This window comes from Balaenoptera musculus, chromosome X (genome assembly GCF_009873245.2).
Source record: "Balaenoptera musculus isolate JJ_BM4_2016_0621 chromosome X, mBalMus1.pri.v3, whole genome shotgun sequence".
In the NCBI taxonomy this organism is placed as follows: domain Eukaryota; kingdom Metazoa; phylum Chordata; class Mammalia; order Artiodactyla; family Balaenopteridae; genus Balaenoptera; species Balaenoptera musculus.
In genome coordinates this window covers 127,816,422-127,837,247 of record NC_045806.1, presented here as the reverse complement: position 1 = coordinate 127,837,247, position 20,826 = coordinate 127,816,422, and the positions used below count along the sequence as shown (strand labels likewise).

Below are 20,826 nucleotides of genomic sequence, written 5' to 3'. Positions count from 1 at the left end.
CAAAATATCTACAAACAATAAATGCTGGAGAGGGTGTGGAGAAAAGGGAACCTTCTTGCACTGTTGGTGGGAATGTAAATTGATACAGCCACTATGGAGAACAGTATGGAGGTTCCTCAAAAAACTAAAAATAAAACTACCATATGACCCAGCAATCTCACTACTGGGCATATACCCTGAGAAAACCATAATTCAAAAAGAGTCATGTACCACAATGTTCACTGCAGGTCTATTCACAATAGCCAGGACATGGAAGCAACCTAAGTGTCCATCGACAGATGAATGGATAAAGAAGATGTGTCACATATATACAATGGAATATTAGTCAGCCATAAAAAGAAATGAAATTGAGTTATTTGTAGTGAGGTACCTAGAGTCTGCCATACAGAGTGAAGTAAGTCAGAAAGAGAAAAACAAATACCATATGCTAACACATATATATGGAATCTAAAAAGAAAAATGGTTCTGAAGAACCTAGGGGCAGGACAGGAATAAAGACGCAGGACTAGAGAATGGGCTTGAGGACACAGGGAGGGGGAAGGGTAAGCTGGGACAAAGTGAGAGAGTGGCATGGATATATATACACTACCAAATGTAAAATAGCTAGCTAGTGGGAAGCAGCCGCATAGCACAGGGAGATCAGCTCGGTGCTTTGTGACCACCTAGAGGGGTGGGGTAGGGAGGGTGGGAGGGAGACGCAAGAGGGAGGGGATATGGGGATATATGTATATGTATAACTGATTCAGTTTGTTATACAGCAGAAACTAACACAACAATGTAAAGCGATTATACTCCAATAAAGATGTTTTAAAAAATCAGCTTTTTAAAAATGCATTACCAGTTTGGAATTCTGTGCTCTTAGGTTTCCATTATGTTTGAAGTTGCTTTGGGAGCACAAGTGGACAGCAGTGCAGACACCTCGATGTCTCACTTGGGCAGGCCAGGGATCAACGAAGAGTTAGCAGTCAGTGTGTTTGTGTGTGTGTGTGTGTGTGTGTGTGTGTGTGTCTGGTTTGTTGTGAGCAACACCATGCAGTTGCTGGGGATGTGCTCAGAGAAGCCCAGCTGTTAGGAAGTCAGTGCTTGCCAGCAACTGGGTAACAGAAGCACTTATGTAACAAACCCCCGGGTCTGTCAGCAGTTCATAAGCTGTGTTACCACACTCGAGAATCAGGCTTAGATGCGCTGTTTACTTCTTCCTGATTTCCTAAAGCAGCAGCTCCTCATGCCTGAGTGAAACACGGGCTTGGCCACCCCTGTGGTTAGCAGAGCAGCTAATCCAACCAAGAACACCGGAACCTCTGCCGTGGAGCACCGCGTTTACAACAACTGTGTCAGCCCAACAGTCCCGCTATGTTCTTATGAAATCAGTTTTGCTTCCCACCCTATGTTCAGTTGGTTGCACTTAACTGCTCTCAGATGTCAGGGTCAGCGGGAAAGGTACAAGCACGGGTCAGTGTGCAGCTATCTGTCCGAGCACGTTTTCTCATTCCATTTCTGAATATCTACACACTGGTTACCTTGATGGGGCTAGAGAGGTCTTTTGCAAATAAATGAGGAAACACAGTGAAGGCTCACGACCGTGCCCACCCAGCTGACCTCACAGATGCGGCAGTAGCATGCTCCCCATTTTACACAACGGATTTGGGGACATTCCGCCACCCACCCACCCATGGTGCAGTGCGCAGTTTGACTGTAGGTTGAGATGTCCGCTTCGGAGGCTTGTGGTTTGTACCTGAGCCACAGTTCAGCTCTGCCTTGGCCAAGGTTGTTCAAGAGCCGCCCTTGCCATGGCTTCACCACCACTAAGGCATGAGACTCTCCAATAAGTAAGGGATGAGGTCGCAGACACCATGAAGCAGCCACACCCCACACTGCCCACCCGCAAAGTGCTGCTACTGCAGTGCTATTTCGTTTCCTCTTCTCCATCCACCATGCACGAACAGTGTGCGAAGGACAACCTGCTCAAATGGAAGTCAGTACTTGGATGGTCCCATTTTATGGATGAGGAGCCTGAGGCTCAGAGAGGTAAAATCACCAGGCCACCATCAAACAGCAGACGGGCCCAGGGAGACGTCGTCCGGGCCCGTCTCCTCCCCAAGGAGCCGCTGCTGCTCTCTGCTCCTCAGCAAAGCCCGCACAGGGGCGCGTCAGCTCTGTCCGTTCAGACGGGCAACATCCTGCTGCGGCCAAGGGAACCTGCTCAGCCCCGTCCCCTTTCTAACGTGTCAGTGGTCGGCTGGCAACCAAAGGCATCCAACTCGCAATGCAGGCAGAGCTGCATTTTCTAACAGAAAATAGCAGACTCGTTGCTGTCTCGGGCCTCCTATAAAACACGGCTGGGTGCCCCACGTGCTATGGGTTGAAATGTGTCCCCCCAAAGAAGATACATGGGCGCCCTCACCCGCAGGACATGAGAATGCCACTGCATTTGGAGACAGGGTCTTTACAGAGGTGATCGAGTTAAAGTGAGGTCACTGGGGTGGGTCCTCATCCAATGGGACTGGTGTCCTTATAAAAAGGGGACATTTGGAGACACACACACGCACAGAGGAGAGACGACGTGAAGACACAAGGAGCAGACGGCAACTCCAAGCCCGGGAGAGAGGCCTGGAACAGACCCTCCCTCACGGTCCCCAGAAGGAACTGCCCCTGCCCACGCCCCTGGATCTTGGCCTCCCGGCCTGCACAACTGGGAGACGATACGTCTCTGCCGTTTGCCCCATCCAGTGTGTGCAGCATGGAAGCGTCAAGTCGGCCCTCACACCATCTGCTGCCAGCCACCTGCAGTCAAACCTCCCTGCTGCACCCGCCCCAGGGCAGTAACGTACATCCTCTATGTATCAAACTCATACATGCAAATGATAGGCATCTAGAAAATACATACATAAGGAAAACTTAATCACTGGTAATCCTACCACCACATCCATCCAAATGGTAGCCGGGTGTGCACGGCAGCTTTTACTCTTTTATTGGGGGTCGCACTTTATACGTAATTGTGTCTATGGGCTTTTTCACACCAAGGTGCTACAGAGCATGTTCCAGGTGATGAGGGGTCCGCAGCGCTGGCTGCACAGGCCCAAGTCGTCACCCCGCCTGACTGGCCCCCACGGAAGGGGGTCCCTGCGCCTTGTCAGCAGGGCACTGGAAGTCTTCGTTTGCTGCTATTTTGACATCACGTTTTGTGGTCTGAGTCTGTGTTGTTTTAGTCTCTCGTGACGGAGAAAACCTTAGTTTATGGCTCATCTGCATTCCTCTTGAGCAGGCAACAAAGTGGGGCGTGTGGGAATGACAACAGGGATGTGCTTCTGTCTGTCTGTCTGTCTGTCTCTACCTCCCGAACCCAGGGTCATGAGTATCAAGGGGCCACAGCTAATCCTACAGGCGGGCTGCTTCCCTCACGGGAGGAATCCAGCCACTTGTTCCGGAAGCCAGAGAGTGGAAGCCCTGGTTTAAAACCCTCGGTCTCTCAGGTCCAGTCAGCCCTACAGGAGGAATCAGGCTCCCTAACTATATTCCAAAGTTACAGTAATCAAGACAGCCTCCAGGAAGAGAAGATTCCGAAGAGCAGTGGTTCCCGGCCGGCGCCTGGTCCCATCCCAGCCCCGACTCAGCCGGTCCGGGGCGCAGGCAGCACGTGTGTCAAGCTCTCGCCGCTGCCGCCGTGCAGCCTGCATGGGGGTCACCACCGAGCCGCAGGCGCACTCCTGGGGGGGAGAACGTCCGCCTCGCGCCACTCCAGGGTCTCCCCTTCTTCCAACCCCCTTTCAGAAAAGGGAGCTGATCAGAGAAGGGCTCCTGTGCGCCCCTGTCACCCTGTTAGAAGCACGAAGCCAATCCCTACACAGCCAGGAGCCAGCACAGGTTGCAGGTGGTCCAACGGCGCTGCCCCCTTTTCCCGGCCACGTCCGTCGGCCCCAGCAGCGGTGTCCAGCTGGAGACAAGACGTCCTAAGGATCGACACTCCCCAAGCCTGCAAGGGCCCACCCACCCCCAACTCCAGCTTTCCTCACCACCATCACCCTGGGGAACAAGCCCTCCGACAGAGCTGCAGCTCCTGGAGACGCCTGCCTTTGACTGCGTTTGTCCTAATCTGTGGGCTCCAGAAGACGGCCCTGTGCTGGGCTGAATGGTGGCCAAGAGAGATATACGTGTCCTGACCCCCAGAACTTGCGACTGTGATCTTATTTGGAAAAAGGGTCTTTGGTGATGTGATGAAAGTAAGGATCTACAGATGAGGTCATCCTGGATGACACAGGTGGGCCCCAAGTCCAATGACAAGTAGCCTTAGAAGAAAGAGGACACAGACAGAAGCGGAGAAGACTAAGCCACCAAGTTTGTAGCCATTTGTTACAGCAGCAACAGGAAACTAACAAACACATTCCCCCCAAAACAGAAAGTGCTCTTGTAGAAAAATTGCAGGATGTGGACTGAAACGCAGCACCCATGAGCAGAGAACCTATCTGTGCCTTTAACGTGTTCCCGAAGGACCATCTGCGACCACATACTTGGGCTTCAGGAAGTGGGTCAGCCCCTCCCACCCCTGCAGATGCCAAGAAAGCCCCCAGCCAAGGCTTGTTTTTGGAACAGGATGCTGGCTGGGCCGTCTCCCAGCAGGAGACTTATACGCTGATCCTAGCCCACCCTGTCACTGCCACACAGCAGCGAGGCCTGGACAAAACCCAGGGACGGATCTGTGACATCCCATTCCCAACCAGGGCAGCCCACGGGGTGCAGGAAGAGGCTGGGCACTGAGGAATAAACCACAGTTGCAGGGGTAGTGCCCACAGCTTTGACATCCTCGGAAATATCCAGAATCTTGCAAAACAACAAGGAAGAGTCCTCTGGTGCTGGTAATCTGCCCAAGATTGCTGAGTGGCTTCTGCTGGCCAGGCCGGGGCATTTGCGGCTGGCGTGGGGAACGGCATCACTAACTTTTGGAACGTGACGACATACGGCCGCCACTCCTCACGCTGGGTGGCAACGCGCTTGGGGAGGACAAGTACGCACTGCAGTGTCAGGGCAAGGACTGGGAAAGTGTACGTGTGGGACGCGCCCCTCACCAGACCAACAAGTGGTCACAACAACTCCAAACCCAAAGCCGTGAAGGAGCAGTGGATAAACGTGACTACAAAGATGACAAGCTCCAGTCCAAACACACCGGTACCAAGCCAGGAGGAAAAGATAACCGAAATTTCTATCACACACAAGAGCTGATCCCACTAATGACCAAAGAGCTCCTGTAAGTCAAGGAACAAAAGACTTACAGCCCAATAGAAAAATGGGCAAAAAATACAAACAAGCTGTGTACACCAGAAGAACTGAAAAGGACCCTTCAAGCTCTGAAGAGATGCTCAAGCTCTCTCTTAACAGAGAACGGCTCGCCTGGTGGATGGCAGAAGCCCACGGGTTGGACACCCGTCATCTGCGGCAGGGCTATGGGGAGTGAGGGGGAAGCGGGAAAGCACGCCCAGGGGAGGGGAGCGCCGGCACTGTCTACCCCCTGCTCGATGGTGCCGCTCCTGCGGGATCCAACCCAAAGGTACATATGATGGATGCACAAGGATTTTCACCGTGGTGTTGTTTATGACAGTAAAAAGACCAGTAACAGCCCAAACGTCCATTAGCAGCAGACAAGTTCGATCCACAGTGGTGCAGCCGCCAGTGGAACAGCACACAGCCCATGAGAGCAGTGCCGCACTGTGCCAGGCAGCTGGGACGAAAGGTTCTGCCTGTCTCAGCCTGGGAAGCAGTTGTCTGGGAGCCCTGGCCTTGGCTCTTGACTTCCCCAGCACAGGTGGAAGAAGAGCGAACTCCGGAGACAAGCAGTTCAAGCAGACAGAACGAACAAAAAAAGCAGAGCATCGGGCCTATCTGGGGTTCCGTGTGCCCTAAAAGAGGTGAACCAGCGGACGGGGGCACAGAAGCGTAAGGCCCTGTGGCTAGCTCTCGGGGCTCAGAGAAGGGGCCCACCCTCTGTCACCCAGCCCCTAATTCAGGACCAGGCAGACAGGAGAGGAAAGCAACAGATTGCACTGTCCTGGGCTGGGTGTCGGCAGGCAGCCCTACTCGATGCACTCCATGACGTGTATCTGCAGGGTGTCCATGTCAGGAGCCTGATACTGGCACTTGGGGCAGCAGAAGTTGGGCGGCTCCTCGGGGGGGCTTCTCCTCTGGCTGGGCAGGGCCAGGTGAAAGGAGTGATGAGCTGGGGAAAGAGAATAGGCACCAGTGGGGGCGGGCTTCTTGTGTGTCCCCTTGCACAAACTGCAGGGAAGGGCCAAGGCAGAAAGTGCTGAGACACCTTGGTTCCAGTGACCTGGGTCCCCACCGCTAGCGCCTCCCCTTTAGCCCCGCCCCCAGGGGCGGTACCGCTGGAGAAGAGGGGCCAGGGGCTGGTGCGAGCTCCCTGGAGCTCCCTCCGCTGGGCTCCACGGTCCTCAGCACCTCCTCCCAGCACCCTGCCCTCCCCAGCCCTCCCCCTGCAGCTCCCTCACCTGGGGCAGGGGCTAAGGGGGGCTGGGAGACCTCTACATGCCGCTTCCTCATGTCTTCGATCCTTTGAGAAAAGAAAGCGTCCAATCAATACGTATGAGTCAATCTCCAGCACGTAGAAAGCTGGTGGAAGGGCGGGGCGCGAGGCGGGGAGCGGGAGGCCAGCTCCCCCTGACCTGACGGGCCCAGTGCCCGGTGCCACCCCCCGCGGGCCCCGCGCCACAAGGCCCACCTGGCCGACTCCTGACAGCTGCTCTTCAGCCTGCTGTACTCCCGCTGCAGCTGCTCTAGCTGCTCCTGCACGAGCTCCTTCTTCTCAGCCAGCTTCTCCCGGGCCTGCCTCTCGGCCTGGAAATCCGCCTTGTAGATGTCCGCCTGGCAAAGCCAAGACAGGGGCAGTGCCCACACTCCGTCAGCCACGCACTGGACACTCCATGCCAGCCACGGGGGGCCGGGGGAAGGCAGAGCCCGCTCCTGCTCTCCCAGAGCCCACGGCATGAGGACGGTCACCCCAAAGGCATTGAGAGTTCAAGGAACATGGCGAGGGACTCAAAGAGCTTCCGAGAAGCCACTGCAAGATGACGCCAGAGACCTGCCAGGCCCCGGCGCCCGTGGCCCGATCTGCTCACCCACACGCAGGCCACAGAGGAGAGCCCTCACCTGGGCTTTCAGCACCGGAACCGTCTCCATCACAATCTTGTGCTGCTCAGCCTCTTCCTTCAGTTTGTCGATCAGTTCCTGTTTGGCCACCAGGGCCTCCTCGGCCTGCTTGAGCTGCTGCTTGAGCTCTTCCAGCTGCAATCCCTAGATGTGGGCGACGGGGAGCTGACGGAGCCCGATCTGGCTCAGCCTTGGGGTCAGGCTGCCCCCAGGCCGGCTGCTGCTCCAGGAAAGCAGAACCAAGAGGAACGAGAGATCGGGCCCAGCCAGCCCATGCTGTGCAGGGCCCAGGAAAGGCGGAGGCTGGAGGGGACCTCTGAGGTCATCTGGCACGACCGCCCCCCAGGCTGACATTCCCTTCCCAACTGGACAGTCCTCCAACCCCTCAAAGGACAGGGGCCACACTCCCTCCTGAGGCCATGTGCTCCACACTGAGCCAGTCTCATTCACTAATGCTCCACCACGTGCCCGCTAAGCCGAGGCCCATCGGTCCTTCCGCTCTGCCACCTGGTCGAGGGTCTGCTGGTCCCTCACGGATGCCCCGCCCCCCCCACCCCACCCCCACACACAGACGCACACACACACCACCAAGCCTTCCCTCTGGAGATCAAAGGGCCACGCTGTCATAACTAACTCTTCCTCATGTGACCCACTTTCAGGCTTTACCCTTAAAAGTCTCTTCCAGGTATGTTCAGGTTTGACTACATCCTTCTTAAAATGTGATCACTAGAAACTGCACTCAGTATAAGTCTGATGAGGACAAACTAGAAAAGGGGTATCGGCCACCTTCAACACTGGTATGGAAACATTCCCAAGGAAATCTGCGGACGCCTGGCAGGGGGGACCAGCTGCGGAGACAAGCGTGGTCCTGCCCGCAGGCGGAGCATCTGGAGGCGCCGCCCAGTCCAACATGGGCTGCAGACAACACAGCCCAAGCGTCCCCGTCTCCCCACTGCCTGTCCTGAGCCATCACCCCACAGCCGTGACAAAGCTCTAGGTCGAATCGAGTGTCCGTCTCCAAAGCCAACTCTGTGAGTCTGTTAAGGTAGGGCCTTGAGTTCCAATATCCCTGAACTGAGGGGAGCCAGCCCCAGGCTGACGGCCCAGAAGACGCCTCCACCACACTCACTCGGCTCCGCTCGCTGCTCACCACGCTGCTCTTGATGTGGCTGTCGTACTCCTGGAAGAGCTGGTGATAGGCCACCTGCAGCTGGGCCAGCTTCCTCCTAAGGAAAAGGAGCTTAGGCTGCAGAAAGCACCTCGTCCTGACCCAGCCACAGCTCTTACTGCTTCCAACTCCACCCTCTTCCTTCTCGTCACGGCCACAGACCAGAATGTGGCTTTCAGGGCGCCTGTGTGCCTTGAAGGCCGTCAGCTCTGAGGCAGGCTTTGCTACCTATTTCATATCATTTTCCATCAATCTGGCATTTCAAAATGTACACAAAGAAATGTTTATAATAAAACGGAGCTGTCCTGTACTGTTCAAAAAAGTCAAGTTCAAGAAAAACAGAGAAAAGCAGGAGGACTGTTCTAGATTAAAGAAGACTCAAAAGACACGCCAGCAAGGAGAAGGTAGGATCCCAGATGGGACGCTGTTAACATGTGGACCGGAGAGCGAATAACGTCACCCGCTGAAAGCCGGATTGTTGGGGTGTGACAACGGTAAGGGACAGCTTTGGGCCCTCCCCCACGGCCGGCCCCTGGAAGGGCTCCCAGCAGGCAGCGGGCCACTCACTTCTCCTCCGAGGCAGCCTGGCGCTCCATGCGCAGGGCGGCGTCCACGCTCTGGTTCTGCAGGCGCAGCTGGTCCACCTGCACGCTGTGCTGCTGCTGCAGCGCTTCGCGCTCATTCTCCAGCTGCCGGGCCTGCTCGCTGGCGGCCCGGACCCTGGCGAGGGCATGGGAGGTCACGGAGGGCCCACAGCAGGACCCTCCTGTGCTCCCAGCATCCCTGCCACGCTGCGCAGAGGCAGGGACAAGTCACAGAGCAGTGGGACCAAGGGCGTCCTCCAGGCGTCACGGTGGACGCACTATCACTGGAAACAGGGACAACTGCAGGGCAGCCGAATGGGGGCAGGTTTGGGCTGATGGCGGCCCCCACAGAAGCCCTTTTGAAGGTGAAGGAGGTGGTCCCAGGGGAGAGGAGCCCCAGGGAACTGCCCATTGGGTTGGGACACGTGGGTGCTGGGGCCCCTGGCCAGAGCCATCTCAGTGGATGGGTTGGGAGGGACTGGGAGGAAAGCAGGTGGAGACAGCCAGCAAAGACAGCCTTTCTGGAAGCCGGAGAGGGAGAAGGTGAGAAATGGGGCAGGGCGGGGGGAGGGGGAGGGCAGGCAGGGGCAGTGCTCAGAGGCTCTTTGCCGACCAGTCACTGCTCCAGAAGTGGCGAGGAGGCGCAGGCCCGTCTGGACCCCGGGGTCCACACCTGCACGAAGAGCCTCGCACCTGCCCACCCAGGAGATAGCAGCAGCCTCAGCAGAGAATTCCCGGTGCCCTGCGCCATGGCGCCGTGACGGCTCGGCTCTCCTCAGCTACATCCGCCCCAGCCCGCGATCTCCCGACTCGACATCCCTATGTCCACACAGCTCCCTGCGGGGCGACAGCGGCTGCTTCTCAGTGGGGGAGGATACTGGGGATGGTCTCTGGTCTCACCGTGTGCGCGCGCCTCTGTGCACGCACCTATCCAAATCTACTGAACACAGCTCCCCATCTGTGAGCCGACAAAATTTAGCGGCTGCCACTGTCATCAGCATGTGACAGGCCAGGGCTCAAAGGGCAGCCACGTGCATTAAGTCTGAGGCCACTTAAATGGCCACGCTGAATGATGCGAGATGCAGGCAGGCTTCCTGCCCCGAGCCGTCCAGCTCAGCACGTACATGCTCAGCCACGGAGACGGGGGCGGGGGACAGGAAAGGAGGGTGCCCAAGAGCCTACAGTTGCTGGAGTAACGCCCCTGCAGGGTCATTAAGTGACCAAAGTCGGCTTCTTTCATGTGCATAGAAAAAAGATAGGCGGGGAAGACCCAAAAGTGCCCTAAAAATTACACGTGCCTTTTCGAAGCCCGGAGGGACAGAAGCGTGTACGGGAAACAGCAGAATGCGAAGAGCCCGGGGTCAGCAGGCTCAGCCTTCTGCGGCCTCCCTTTCGCCGTCTTCTTTCTAGAGGGCAGCGCGCTCACACGCTGTCACCCCTGCCTGCTCCTCCAGCCTCCTTCACAAAGGCGCCCCCGACACCGCCCAGGGCACCCCGATCACCTCCCGTGCTGGGAGAGCTGGGGCCACCTCTGTCGCCTGGACCCGTCTTTCTGGACGGCAGCGGCCCGGCGGCTTGAGAACCACTGAAACATCCGTGCCCTTTGACCCAATGACACCACTTACAGGAACCTCCCTCTGCAGGAGAGAGCGACTGGCGGGCCTGAGGCTGCCAGCTTCGGAAGGGCCAGCTGGCAAGGCTGCCCCTGGGGTGGTGCCCGGGCAGTGGGCTGGTGCGAGTGCCCTGCATCGACGAGACACTTTCCCTACTGATAAGGGTGGTCCCTGTGCCTGGACTCTGGCACCACAGGGTGGTTTATGGGGCACACCTGCTTTCCCCTGGGAACCGGGAAGTTTGGCACGTGCCGGGCTGCGACCAGCCCTCAATGAAACCCGGGGCGCTGAGTCTCGAGTGGGCTCCCTGGGTCCCCAGGGCGGCATCTGTGACTGCCGGGGAAGGGAGAGTGCTCGGCTGGCCCCTCACGGGAGGGAGAGAGGAAGCCGAAGGGGTGGGGCTCTCCACCCCCGACCCGTGTCTTCTGTCCTTGGGGGTGCTGGCGTGTGCCCTTTCCCTGCCATCAACCTCAGCCAGGAGGGCACCGGAGTGCTTTCCTGCAGATCACGGGGGTGCTCTTCCCCGCTGCCCGGCAAATGCCCCCTCAGGAAATAATCCAAACTCCAGCAAAAGGTCAGAGAGGCCAGAAGTGCCGCTGGGACTCAGGTCCTGGACACCCAGTCCGCAGCCCCACCACACACCTGCCCCACGACCGTGTGCTCCCGTCCATCCCGTCACAGAGGAACTCTCTGGAAGCCCCTGAATGGCCTCATTCTTCTCGGGCACCCTGACAACGGCCTCCAGGCTGGTTTTCCCTCCCTACTCACCTGCCCTCCAAAGCCTGCCGCTCCTTGGTGGCGGCCTCCAAGCGACTCTGGCTCTCCTGCAGCTCCCCCAGCAAGGATGTCACCTGGGCTTTCACTGAGGCCTTGTCCTCGGCCATCTGCTGCATGAAAAAAAGCCACTTCCTGTCGGCGATGCTTCCTTACCAGCTGCTCACCCCTGGCAGCCCCAAGCCCCAGGGCAGCTGAAAGCACTGAGACGGGTCCCCCGAGGGTCTCCCCTCGAGCCCTCAGCACCCTCACTCATCTCACCTCTCACCTCTGGAAGCTTCCCCCCCCCCCAGCGAGGCAACTGAAGTGGTGGAAAGGGATCGAGTCCCATGAGCCCCCACTCCCAGCCCCTCCTCATCCCTGCAGATGGGGCAACAGGAGACCCAGGGACACGGGAGCACAGAGGTGCCTCGAGTCTCACAAGGCTGACAACCAGGCCACGAGGGCTGAGCCCAGCAGGAGTCTGTGTGCCTCCGTCATCAAACTGTCCAGATCCCGGTCCCCTGAGACCTCAGGCTGCTCAAGCCCAGGGTGCAGCGCCGGTCCTCTGCATACCCGGCCCCTCCGCAGTAACCCCTCGGTAGTAACCAGCACCCCTGTGCTCCCGGCCACACACACGGCCCCGCCCACCATCCTTCTCAAGGGCAGTCTCAGGGCCGCGTCTCCTCTCCAGCTACGCGCGCACGACGATGACCTGCTCCGTCTCAAGGCTTTCAGTACCCTCCACGGGCTGAGGGCTTCCAGATTCCTCCCTCCAGGACAGACTTCTCTCCGGCACCCCAGCTTAGCTACCCAACTGCCTGCCCAGCTTCTCCACATCGAGGCCCGGAGGCTGCAATAAGCTTTCCCCAAAAGGACCACAAAGCAGGGGGCTTAAGACAACAGAAACGGATTGCCTTCTAGAGGCCGGGAGTCCAAGAGTAAGGTGTCGGCGGGGCTGGTTCCTCCTGAGGGCCCTTGGCTGTAGCAGCCTCCATCGTCACGTGACCATCTTCCCTGGGTGTCTGTTTCTCTTCTTTTAAAGATACCAGTCATTGGATTTAGGCCCGTCCTAAGCCAGTGTGACCTCATCTTAACTTGATTACAGCTGCAAACACCCCATTTCTAAATAAGGTCACATTCTGAGGTACCAGGGGTTAGGATACGGGCATTTCTTTTGGGGGAACATAATTCAACCCATAACACCCCCTACACTAGACAGGAATCCAGATAATGTCTCACACTAGCACAGCACCCTCCCACGGCTCCTGTCACACTCAGGATCAAAGCCCAAATCCTTCACTGGCTTACTAATCCCACATGATTAGCCCCACCATGACTCTGCCCTCCTCAGCGCCTATCCACTCTGCCCCAGCCATGTCTGCCTCTTCGGTCTTCCCTGAACATCACAGGCATGCTCCTGCCTCAGGACCTTTGCACATGCTTTCCCCACCTCTAAAACAGTCTTTCCCCAGATACCCACATGTATTCCAGTCCTGACTAGATGGCACCCCAGTGAGGCCTTCCCCATCTAATCCATCCTCCAGTTAGCAGCACAAAACCTTGCAGTCTTCTCTGCCTCTCACAGCTCACGTCGGATCCACCAGGAAATCCTGTCAAAATGTATCTTAGAATCTATTTGATGACACTAAGCAGGTAACGGTAACTACTTCAGGTGTGATGGTGGTATTGTTCCTATGTTTCTTAGAGATGCACACTGAAATATTTACAGATGAAATTATACGGTGTCTGGAATTTGGTTCAAAATAATGGGGGAACTCCTAGGTATCTACCTGAAAGAAATGAAAACCCATGTCCACACAGGAATGTTCACAGCAGCATTACTCCTAACAGCCAGAGTGGAAACGACCCAAATGTCCATCAAATGACGACTGGATAAACAAAACGTAGTCTCTCCATACACTGGAATATCATCCAGCCATAAAGTGAAATGAGGTACTTGGACAGACTACAGCATGGATGAACCTCAAAAATATGATGCTGGGACTTCCCTGGTAGCGCAGTGGTTAGGACTCTGAGGTCCCAATGCAGGGAGCTCAGGTTCGATCCCTGGTCAGGGAACTAGATCCCACAGGCATGTTGCAAGTAAGAATTCGCATGCCAATAGGGAGGGTGGGAGGGAGGGAGATTCAAGAGGGAAGAGATATGGGGACGTATGTATATGTATAACTGATTCACTTTGTTATACAGTAGAAACCAACACACCATTGTAAAGCAATTATACTCCAATAAAGATGTTTAAAAAAAAAAAAGAATTCGCATGCCATGACTAAGGAGCCCACCTGCCACAACTAAGACCTGGTGCAACCAAATAAATAAACAAATAAATATTATTTAAAAAAAACAAAAAACGTGATGCTGAGTGAAAGCAGCCAGACATGAGAGCCACACGGTGGATTCCACTCACAGGAGATGCCCAGAACAGGCCAACACAGCCAGGAAGATGAGCGTGCGCCCGGGGCTGGGGGGGGCGGGACTGGGGAGTGACTGCTCGTGGGGACGGGGTTTCTCCTTGGGATGGTGACAATGTTTTGGAAGCAGATGGAGGTGATGGTTGGACAACTCTATGACTATACTAAAAACTACTGAATTCTACACTTTCAAGGGGTGAATTTCATGGTATGTTGAGTTTTATCCCGGAAAAGCTGTTGGAAAAAACTCCAGCCTGTGGCTCTACCACTTTCTCCAGGGACGGGCACTCAGCTATGCCCAGGTTTTTGCTGGGGTCACCGTCTTATCCCCATCACCTGTTGTCCGTGTGCAAGAGTTTCTCTTACGTATACCTGGGGTGCAACTGATGAGTTGGGGGTGACCTAAATTTTCAACTTGAAGAGAAAATGCCAAATAGTTTTTCAAAGCAGTGGCACCAACTGATGCTGCCACCAGCAACATGAAGCCATGGCCCCTCCAATACCCGCTACTGTCAGACTTGTCAGCTAGAAATCGGGCTTTGGCAGTGGCTCTGATCGCTACCGTGAAGCCAGCATCCCATCACATGAGCACGGGGCAAGCGGATGCTCTGAAGGCAGCCTGAGAACAGCAGCCTTCTCCTTCTCACTTCTGCGCCGAGTTCAGGATTGCAGTGGCTTTACCGATGGCCCCAAAGTGACGTGGCCACGGCCTAACCCCCAGTACCTGTAAATGGGACCTGATTTAGAGACAGGGTCTCTCCAGATGTGACCAACTTAAGATGAGATCGTTCTGGAGGAGGGTGGGCCCCTGATCCAGTGCCTGCTGAGAACTACAAAAGACTCGGACACTCGAGCAAACTCTAGAGTGGCTTCTTGCAGCCTAAGCTCACGACCCTGGGCCGGCCCAGCCCCCTTTTGAGTTCCTGTCTGAGAAAAGAGGGCTGGCAAAAGAATGTACTGTTTGTTCCAGCCAACACCTGACCTAGCCCCCCACCATCCTCAGAGCCTTTCCTAAGAGGGCTCCCAACTTGTGAATCCTTCCTCTGTCCCTTTGAGACAACCCAGGAGTCTTTCTCGGGGACCTGAGAGCCATTCCTCTGAAACGGAATCCTCAGGAAGGATAGGGCCTCGGTCTGCCCGTGTCTGCGCGGGATGGAATGCTAACTTCCAGAACTGACTGCCGGGGTGGATGCCGCTGACCTCACCGCACTGGCACTGAGCCACCCCACGTGGGTTTTCACTTGAGCCCCTGCTCGCTGCCCCCACCTCACTCTCCCTTCAAATCGCCAGCACCTCTGTGCCCATCAGAAGGGTGCTCGGCGCCTTCCCCTGCTGTCGGTAGTTACCAAACAAAACCTGTTTTTACCCCTTTACCTAACGGCCGGCTGAGCCACTCTCTGACACCAGTGTCTTCATAAGAGGAGGAGAGATGCCCAGACACACAGGGAGAAGGCCACATGACAGTGTGCTTGCAAACCAAGGAACGCCAAGTCCTGCCAGCCAGCACCCAAGGCTGGGGGAGAGGCCTTGACCAGATCCTGCCCTCACAGTCCTCAGAAGGAACCAACCCTGCCCTCACCTTGATCTTGGACTTCCGGCCTCTAGAACTGGGAGACAATACGTTTCTGTGGCTTAAAACTACCTGGTTTGTGGTACTTTGTTACAGCAGTTCCAGGAACCTAACACACCTCCCCAAGGGCCCCCACCAGGCAGTCTATGCCACCAGGGTGATTTGGGGCGGGGCCCCAGGCCACATGTACCAGCTTGACCTGCGGGGCGCAGAGACCCAGTAACTAAGGTCAGTCACGTGGGCGCCCCAGGCCTCCAGGACTGACCCCCACTCAAGTCCCCAGACCGCACCACTCAGGGGAGCTTCCCTGGTGGTGGTACCCGTGCGTGTCATCACACGTGGCCCAGCCTCTCCTGGACCCGCCCTCTGTTCCTTTTACCTTTGCTGATTTCAACCCGCATCCCTCCTGGGTGACTAAGCCATGACCACGAGGACAATGGCTTTTCCCAACTCCGGGAGCCCCCCCCCCGCCCCGGCGACCCCGAGCGCAGTCCCTGCGGGTCCGGGGCGGGCGGCGGTGGCCCGCTACCTGCTGGTATGTCTTGAGGCGCTCCACCTCCTGCAGGGCCTGCTCCCTCTGCCGGTGCAGCTCCCACTTCTCCAGGCTCAGCCTCTCCACCAGGTCCCGGGCCTCCTGGAACTTCTGCATGAGGAAGGCCTTCTCCTCCCTCTGGCTGCCCTGGAAACGCTGCAGCTCCTCGCAGCGTTCCCGCAGCATCTGGTTGCTCTGGCGGATGGCATCTGCAGAGGTGGCAGGGGGCAGGTGAGCCCGGCGGCCGCGGCCTCCACCACCCCGCGGTCTCTCCCACCCTGACAGCTTCCAAACACTCCCTTCACTTCGCCAAGCGCTTTCGAAGTCAACTACGCAAATGACGTGCCCCCAGTGTCTCCAAGATGTTAACCACGTCAGCTTCACTTAAAAGCATGTGTCCGGGAGTTCCCTGGTGGCCTAATGGTTAGGATTCCAGGCTTTCACTGTCAGGGCGTGGGTTCAATCCCTGGTCGGGGAACTGAGATCCCACAAGCCGCACGGGGCAGCCAAAAGAAAAAAAGAAAAAAGCACATGTCAAATGCTACTCTCTTTGCAAGTGACTCTGGAACTCATCTGTCCTCTGCATGGGTCAGAGGTGGGCCGCCCTGGGGCCCTGGGTCACTGCCTTCGGGATCAGACTCGGGGGCACAGCCACCAGAACAAACTTGCCCGTGGCACTGCTGGCCACAGACCTGGGGGGCGGGCGAGAAGCCGTGGAGCAGGCCACTTAGCCACCTCTCTGAGCCTCACCATCCCCATACATGTTCAATGGGGACAAGCGTACCCATCTCACAGGATGAGGAAGGGTAAACAAAACAGCAGCCAAGTGCCTGGTTTTCAAGACAACCTCAAGAACCAGCCCATCCTCCTTTCCCCGGGCAGTCAGCAGGACCTAAGGAAAGGACAGCCACACACCCGGGGACACCCCAGGCAGCAGAAATCCGTTGGGGGTGACAGAACGGATGCATGGCATGCAAAGGTTCTAGCCAGCGCAGAGCTGGACAAGAGGGGGGCAGGCAGTAGCTTCAGGCCCCCCTCTGGTCAAAACCCCCAAAGAGCTAACTGGTGCCTGCTGACGGAACATTCTTTCGCTGGAACCACAGTGGCTCCTGAGCCACCTTCTGCACCCCACTGTCCCCTGCCTCAGGTTCCTCACCAGCCCCCACCAAGGCTCGGCTCAGCTCACACGCGACTTCTGTTGTTAACTGAGGTGCAATTCACAGAACACCAAATTCACTATTTTAACGATTTTAAAGTATACAGTCACTCAGCGGCTATAGTATATTCAGCAAGCTGTGCACCCATCACCTCTATCTAGCTCCAGAACATTTCCATCCTCCAAAAGAAACCTCATACCCACTGGCAGTCACTTCCCCTCTGGCCCCGGACCCTGGCGCCCACTTACGCTTCTCTCTCTACACTCACCTCTCCCGGACACACCACATCAATGGACTCCTACACCAGGTAGAAGCGACTTCTTCCATGAAGCTTCCCCACAAATACTCCAAGCAAATCCTACGTCCTCCCTCCTGCCCCCTCCTCCATGGACACGATCACAAGCATCACACGGGCAGACACCTCGGGCCCCGGGACTTTGGACCAGGGCCTGATACACCGCAGCCATAGAAGCAGAAACGTGCAGTGCCCGAGCTCCCTGGGGGGCAGCTGGGGGTCCACAGGCCCCGTCTGGCCAGCCTGCCACACTCTCACCCCCGAGTCCCCTTTGCCAGAGCGCTGTCCTGGGGATGAGCAGAGACTATGCACGTAGCTATGGAGGAGGAGCTGTCCCCCCGCCCCTCAACCTGGCTGCCAGCTCTATGTGGCCCCAACACACTAAGACATTTGATGACATCTGGGGATATTGCTGGCTGTCTTAACTGAAGGGGTGCTATTGGCACCTCGTGGGTAGAGGCCAGGGATGCTGCCCGAAACCCCGCAGTGCCCAGAACAGCCTCCAGACGTCTGAGCGCTGAGGGGGAGGACCCTGTCCTCAAGCAGGTAGGTCCCGGCCCTCTGTGCGCGCGTCAGGGCTGTCTCCAAAGCAGCCCCCAAGTGGCCGGCTGACCACGCTGGACCCTTTCCATCCTGCAAGAGAAGGCGACTCATCTTCACAGAAGAAGAGACACATATTCTAGGCACAAGTTTGGTCCCTGCCTGGAGGGCCTCAGCCAACACCAGTCTCTGAGGCCTACAGGGCACGTGACTCATCAGCACAGGGCCCCACATGACATCCCATCACACCAGAGGATGCACTGTCCAGCAGCGGGGTGAGGGAGTGGCCCCATGACTGTGGCCTCCACTGCTTATGTCACATGCCAACCTGCCCGCCAGCTTGGACAGTGGACGGCTGAGTGAAAACAACCCAGGCCCCGTCCTCTGGGATATGGTGTACACAAAGGCTGCGACCTTTATAAGCCCTGAGTTGCCAAGAGGAACCAGGATGAAGCAAAAGTGGCCATGTGCCCCATCACTCCCCGTGACCCACCCGGGGAGTCTGTGCCGCCCATCCCCACCTGTAGCTCTGGGCTCGGCAGTGCAGAAGGTCCTCACAGCACAAAACACAAGAGTCTCACTGAGTGAGAAGCCAGGGGCGCCGCCTGGGCAACTGGGGCTACCGTACCCAAGGAGCGGCACGCCAGACGAGGAGCCCCCGGGGCACGACCACCAAGGGGGGAGGGCCGTCCCACGCGAAGCGGGCAGGAGTGGGTCACACCCCAGGGCAGCCACACCAGCTGAGGGGCGCGATGCGACGGCCCCTGGGGCCTGGAGAAGCTGCCCCCGATGCAGGTGAGGACATGGAGGGTGAGTGAGTGGGGCTGTGATGGAGATGGGGAGGGGGCGGCCCGGGAAGTACTCGAACCCGGCCACCTGGGGGGTGGCTGCTGCTGGAGGACAGCCCTCAGCTCCAGTATCTTCGGGGAGCGGCCCGCCGGGCTCATGCCCCGCGCACAGGGCCTGGACGCCCCTTTTCCAAAGCAGCCCACTGGCCCTTCTCAGGGAGGCCACGCCCATCCCCAGAGCAGACCACAGCCCCTTTCTGGAGCAGGTCACGCCCCCTTCCCAGGAGAGCCACGCCCCTTCCCAGGAGAGCCAGTGCTTAATGACTGATCAGTACGGAGACAGAGGGGGCCTGGCCGCGTTGGCCCAAGCGGGACAACGAAGAAGGGTCATTCCCGTTCCAGAGCTCCTTGTAGGGCTGGCCTGCACTGCGGCCCGGCTTCTCCCTCCGCCCTCCCCTGCTTCTTCACTGCCCTGCCCTGCCCTTCCCCTCCCCAGTGTTACTCCTAAGAGGACTGTAAATAAACGTCCTGCACGCCACTCTGTATCTCAAAGTCCACTTCCAGGGAATCCCACCTGAAACAAAGAGGAAGGGCGGCTGAGCTTGAGTCAATGCAGAGGCGCAGGTGAGTGGGATAGCCCTTGCCCCAGCAGTGCCGCGTCCCCGGACATTTTACTCCACACACCCGCCGCCTCCCTCACCTCGGAGCTCTTGATTCTCCTCCAGACAGCGCTGGAAGGTCTCAGGAGCGCCCTGCTCTGAAGGCAGGTGGAGCATGGCCGGCTTCCCCAGAGAAGACTCTTCCCCCAGCACGTCCTGGTCCCCTGCCGGGCCGCCGCTAGGCTGCACCATCTCACACAGCGGACTCTTCCAGGGGGGCCTGCTCATCCAACACGTCAGGGTCTGAAACAGAGAGCCAGCAGAGGCGTCACATGAGGAGGCCCATGCAGCATTCTCCTACCCGGCAGGCCGGCGAGGAGTTCGGGCGCCACACTTTGACGACCACTGTGCCAAGCGGAAAAGGGTGCTGAGAGGTGGCACCCACTCTCATTCCAAAGGGAGGTACGGGCGTTTACGCGGCGCTTCGCAAGGTCACGGTTCAGCACTAGTTGTAAACTGTGCCTAGCACTATCTCCAGGCTGTAACCTGAAGAACTTCACCAGAGAGGAGAAATCACAGAGAAGATTATTTTTGGAGGGAGGTGTCAGTGTGCCGGGAATCCTACCCCGACACATACATCTCCAAGCACGAGTGGAGGGTGCTGGCCCCTCACCTAGTGTACTGAGTGGAATGATGGCCCCCAATAAGGTATGTCCACGCCCTGAGCCCCAGAACCTGTGACTGTGACCTGACTTGGCAAAAGCGGCTTTGCAGATGTAATAAAGTTAAGGATCTGGAGATGAGATCATCCTGGATGAGAGTGGCCCTAAATCCAATGGCAGTGTCCTTATAAGACACAGAAGAGCAGAGACACAGACGCAGAGGAGGAGCCACGTGAAGATGGAGGCAGAGACAGGAGGGATGCGGCCACAAGCCAAGCGGCACCTGGAGCCCCCAGAAGCTGGAAGAGACAGGAAGAACCCTCCCCTGGAACCTCCAAAGGAAGCACGGCCCTGCCAACACCTTGATCTCAGGCTTCTGGTCTCCAGAGCTGGGAGAAGAGAAATTTCTGTTGTTTTAAGCCCCCTGGCTTGTGGACATCTCCTACAGCAGCCCTAGGAAATCCATACACCAAGTAAGAGGGGCTTCACTCAGAGTCTGATGAGTGTTCCCTGGACCTGAGGGGCCGAGGCGGACATCTAGCATCTGACATGTACTGAAGCATCTGAAAGTGGGAGCTGGGCTCACAGCCGAAGAGAGAGTGGCAGACACAGGCTGAGCTCTTTGCGTTCTCTTGTGAACTAGAGTACAGAGAGGGAGGCTATGCCAGACAGCACCAGCCCGGAGCCCTTTTAAGTCCTGACCGAGAAGACTGACTACGTGGAGGAGGAGGCCAATCCCAACAGAAGTTTCCAGGAGTAGGGCCTGAGCTTCAGCCAGAGACTTGAACACCGAATGAGCCTGGACGTTTCACTATTACACTGATACTTACCTGAACACCCTCCTGACCCATCAGCAGTATCTGACGGATCGCTGGTCCCTGATTCCGGAACAGCCCACTCTCCGGGTCTTCCTCCTACCTCACTGGCTGCTCCTGCTCAGGCTCTTTCACTGGACCATCCTCATCAGCCCAGCCCTTC

General features: G+C 57.2%; 1 protein-coding gene across 7 annotated transcripts in view; it reads right to left on the bottom strand.

Annotated features, from left to right (window-relative positions):
* Nucleotides 1-5,560: 5,560 nt before the first annotated feature.
* Nucleotides 5,561-20,826, bottom strand: part of IKBKG (inhibitor of nuclear factor kappa B kinase regulatory subunit gamma) — a 22,205-nt gene continuing 6,939 nt past the window's right edge. For 4 of the 7 annotated variants that reach the window (XM_036840634.1, XM_036840635.1, XM_036840630.1 and 1 more), the window contains exons 2-10: nt 19,288-19,489; nt 15,805-16,016; nt 11,289-11,407; nt 8,891-9,043; nt 8,285-8,381; nt 7,156-7,299; nt 6,728-6,870; nt 6,498-6,559; nt 5,567-6,208 (exon numbers count right to left, since the gene is read on the bottom strand). In XM_036840634.1, coding sequence (XP_036696529.1) covers nt 6,066-6,208; nt 6,498-6,559; nt 6,728-6,870; nt 7,156-7,299; nt 8,285-8,381; nt 8,891-9,043; nt 11,289-11,407; nt 15,805-16,016; nt 19,288-19,474 — 1,260 coding nt within the window. In that variant the 5' untranslated portion in view covers nt 19,475-19,489 and the 3' untranslated portion in view covers nt 5,567-6,065. Of the gene's footprint in view, nt 6,209-6,497; nt 6,560-6,727; nt 6,871-7,155; nt 7,300-8,284; nt 8,382-8,890; nt 9,044-11,288; nt 11,408-15,804; nt 16,017-19,287; nt 19,490-20,826 lie in introns of all 7 variants that reach the window. The other 3 variants (XM_036840633.1, XM_036840631.1, XM_036840632.1) reach the window with 3 other exon arrangements.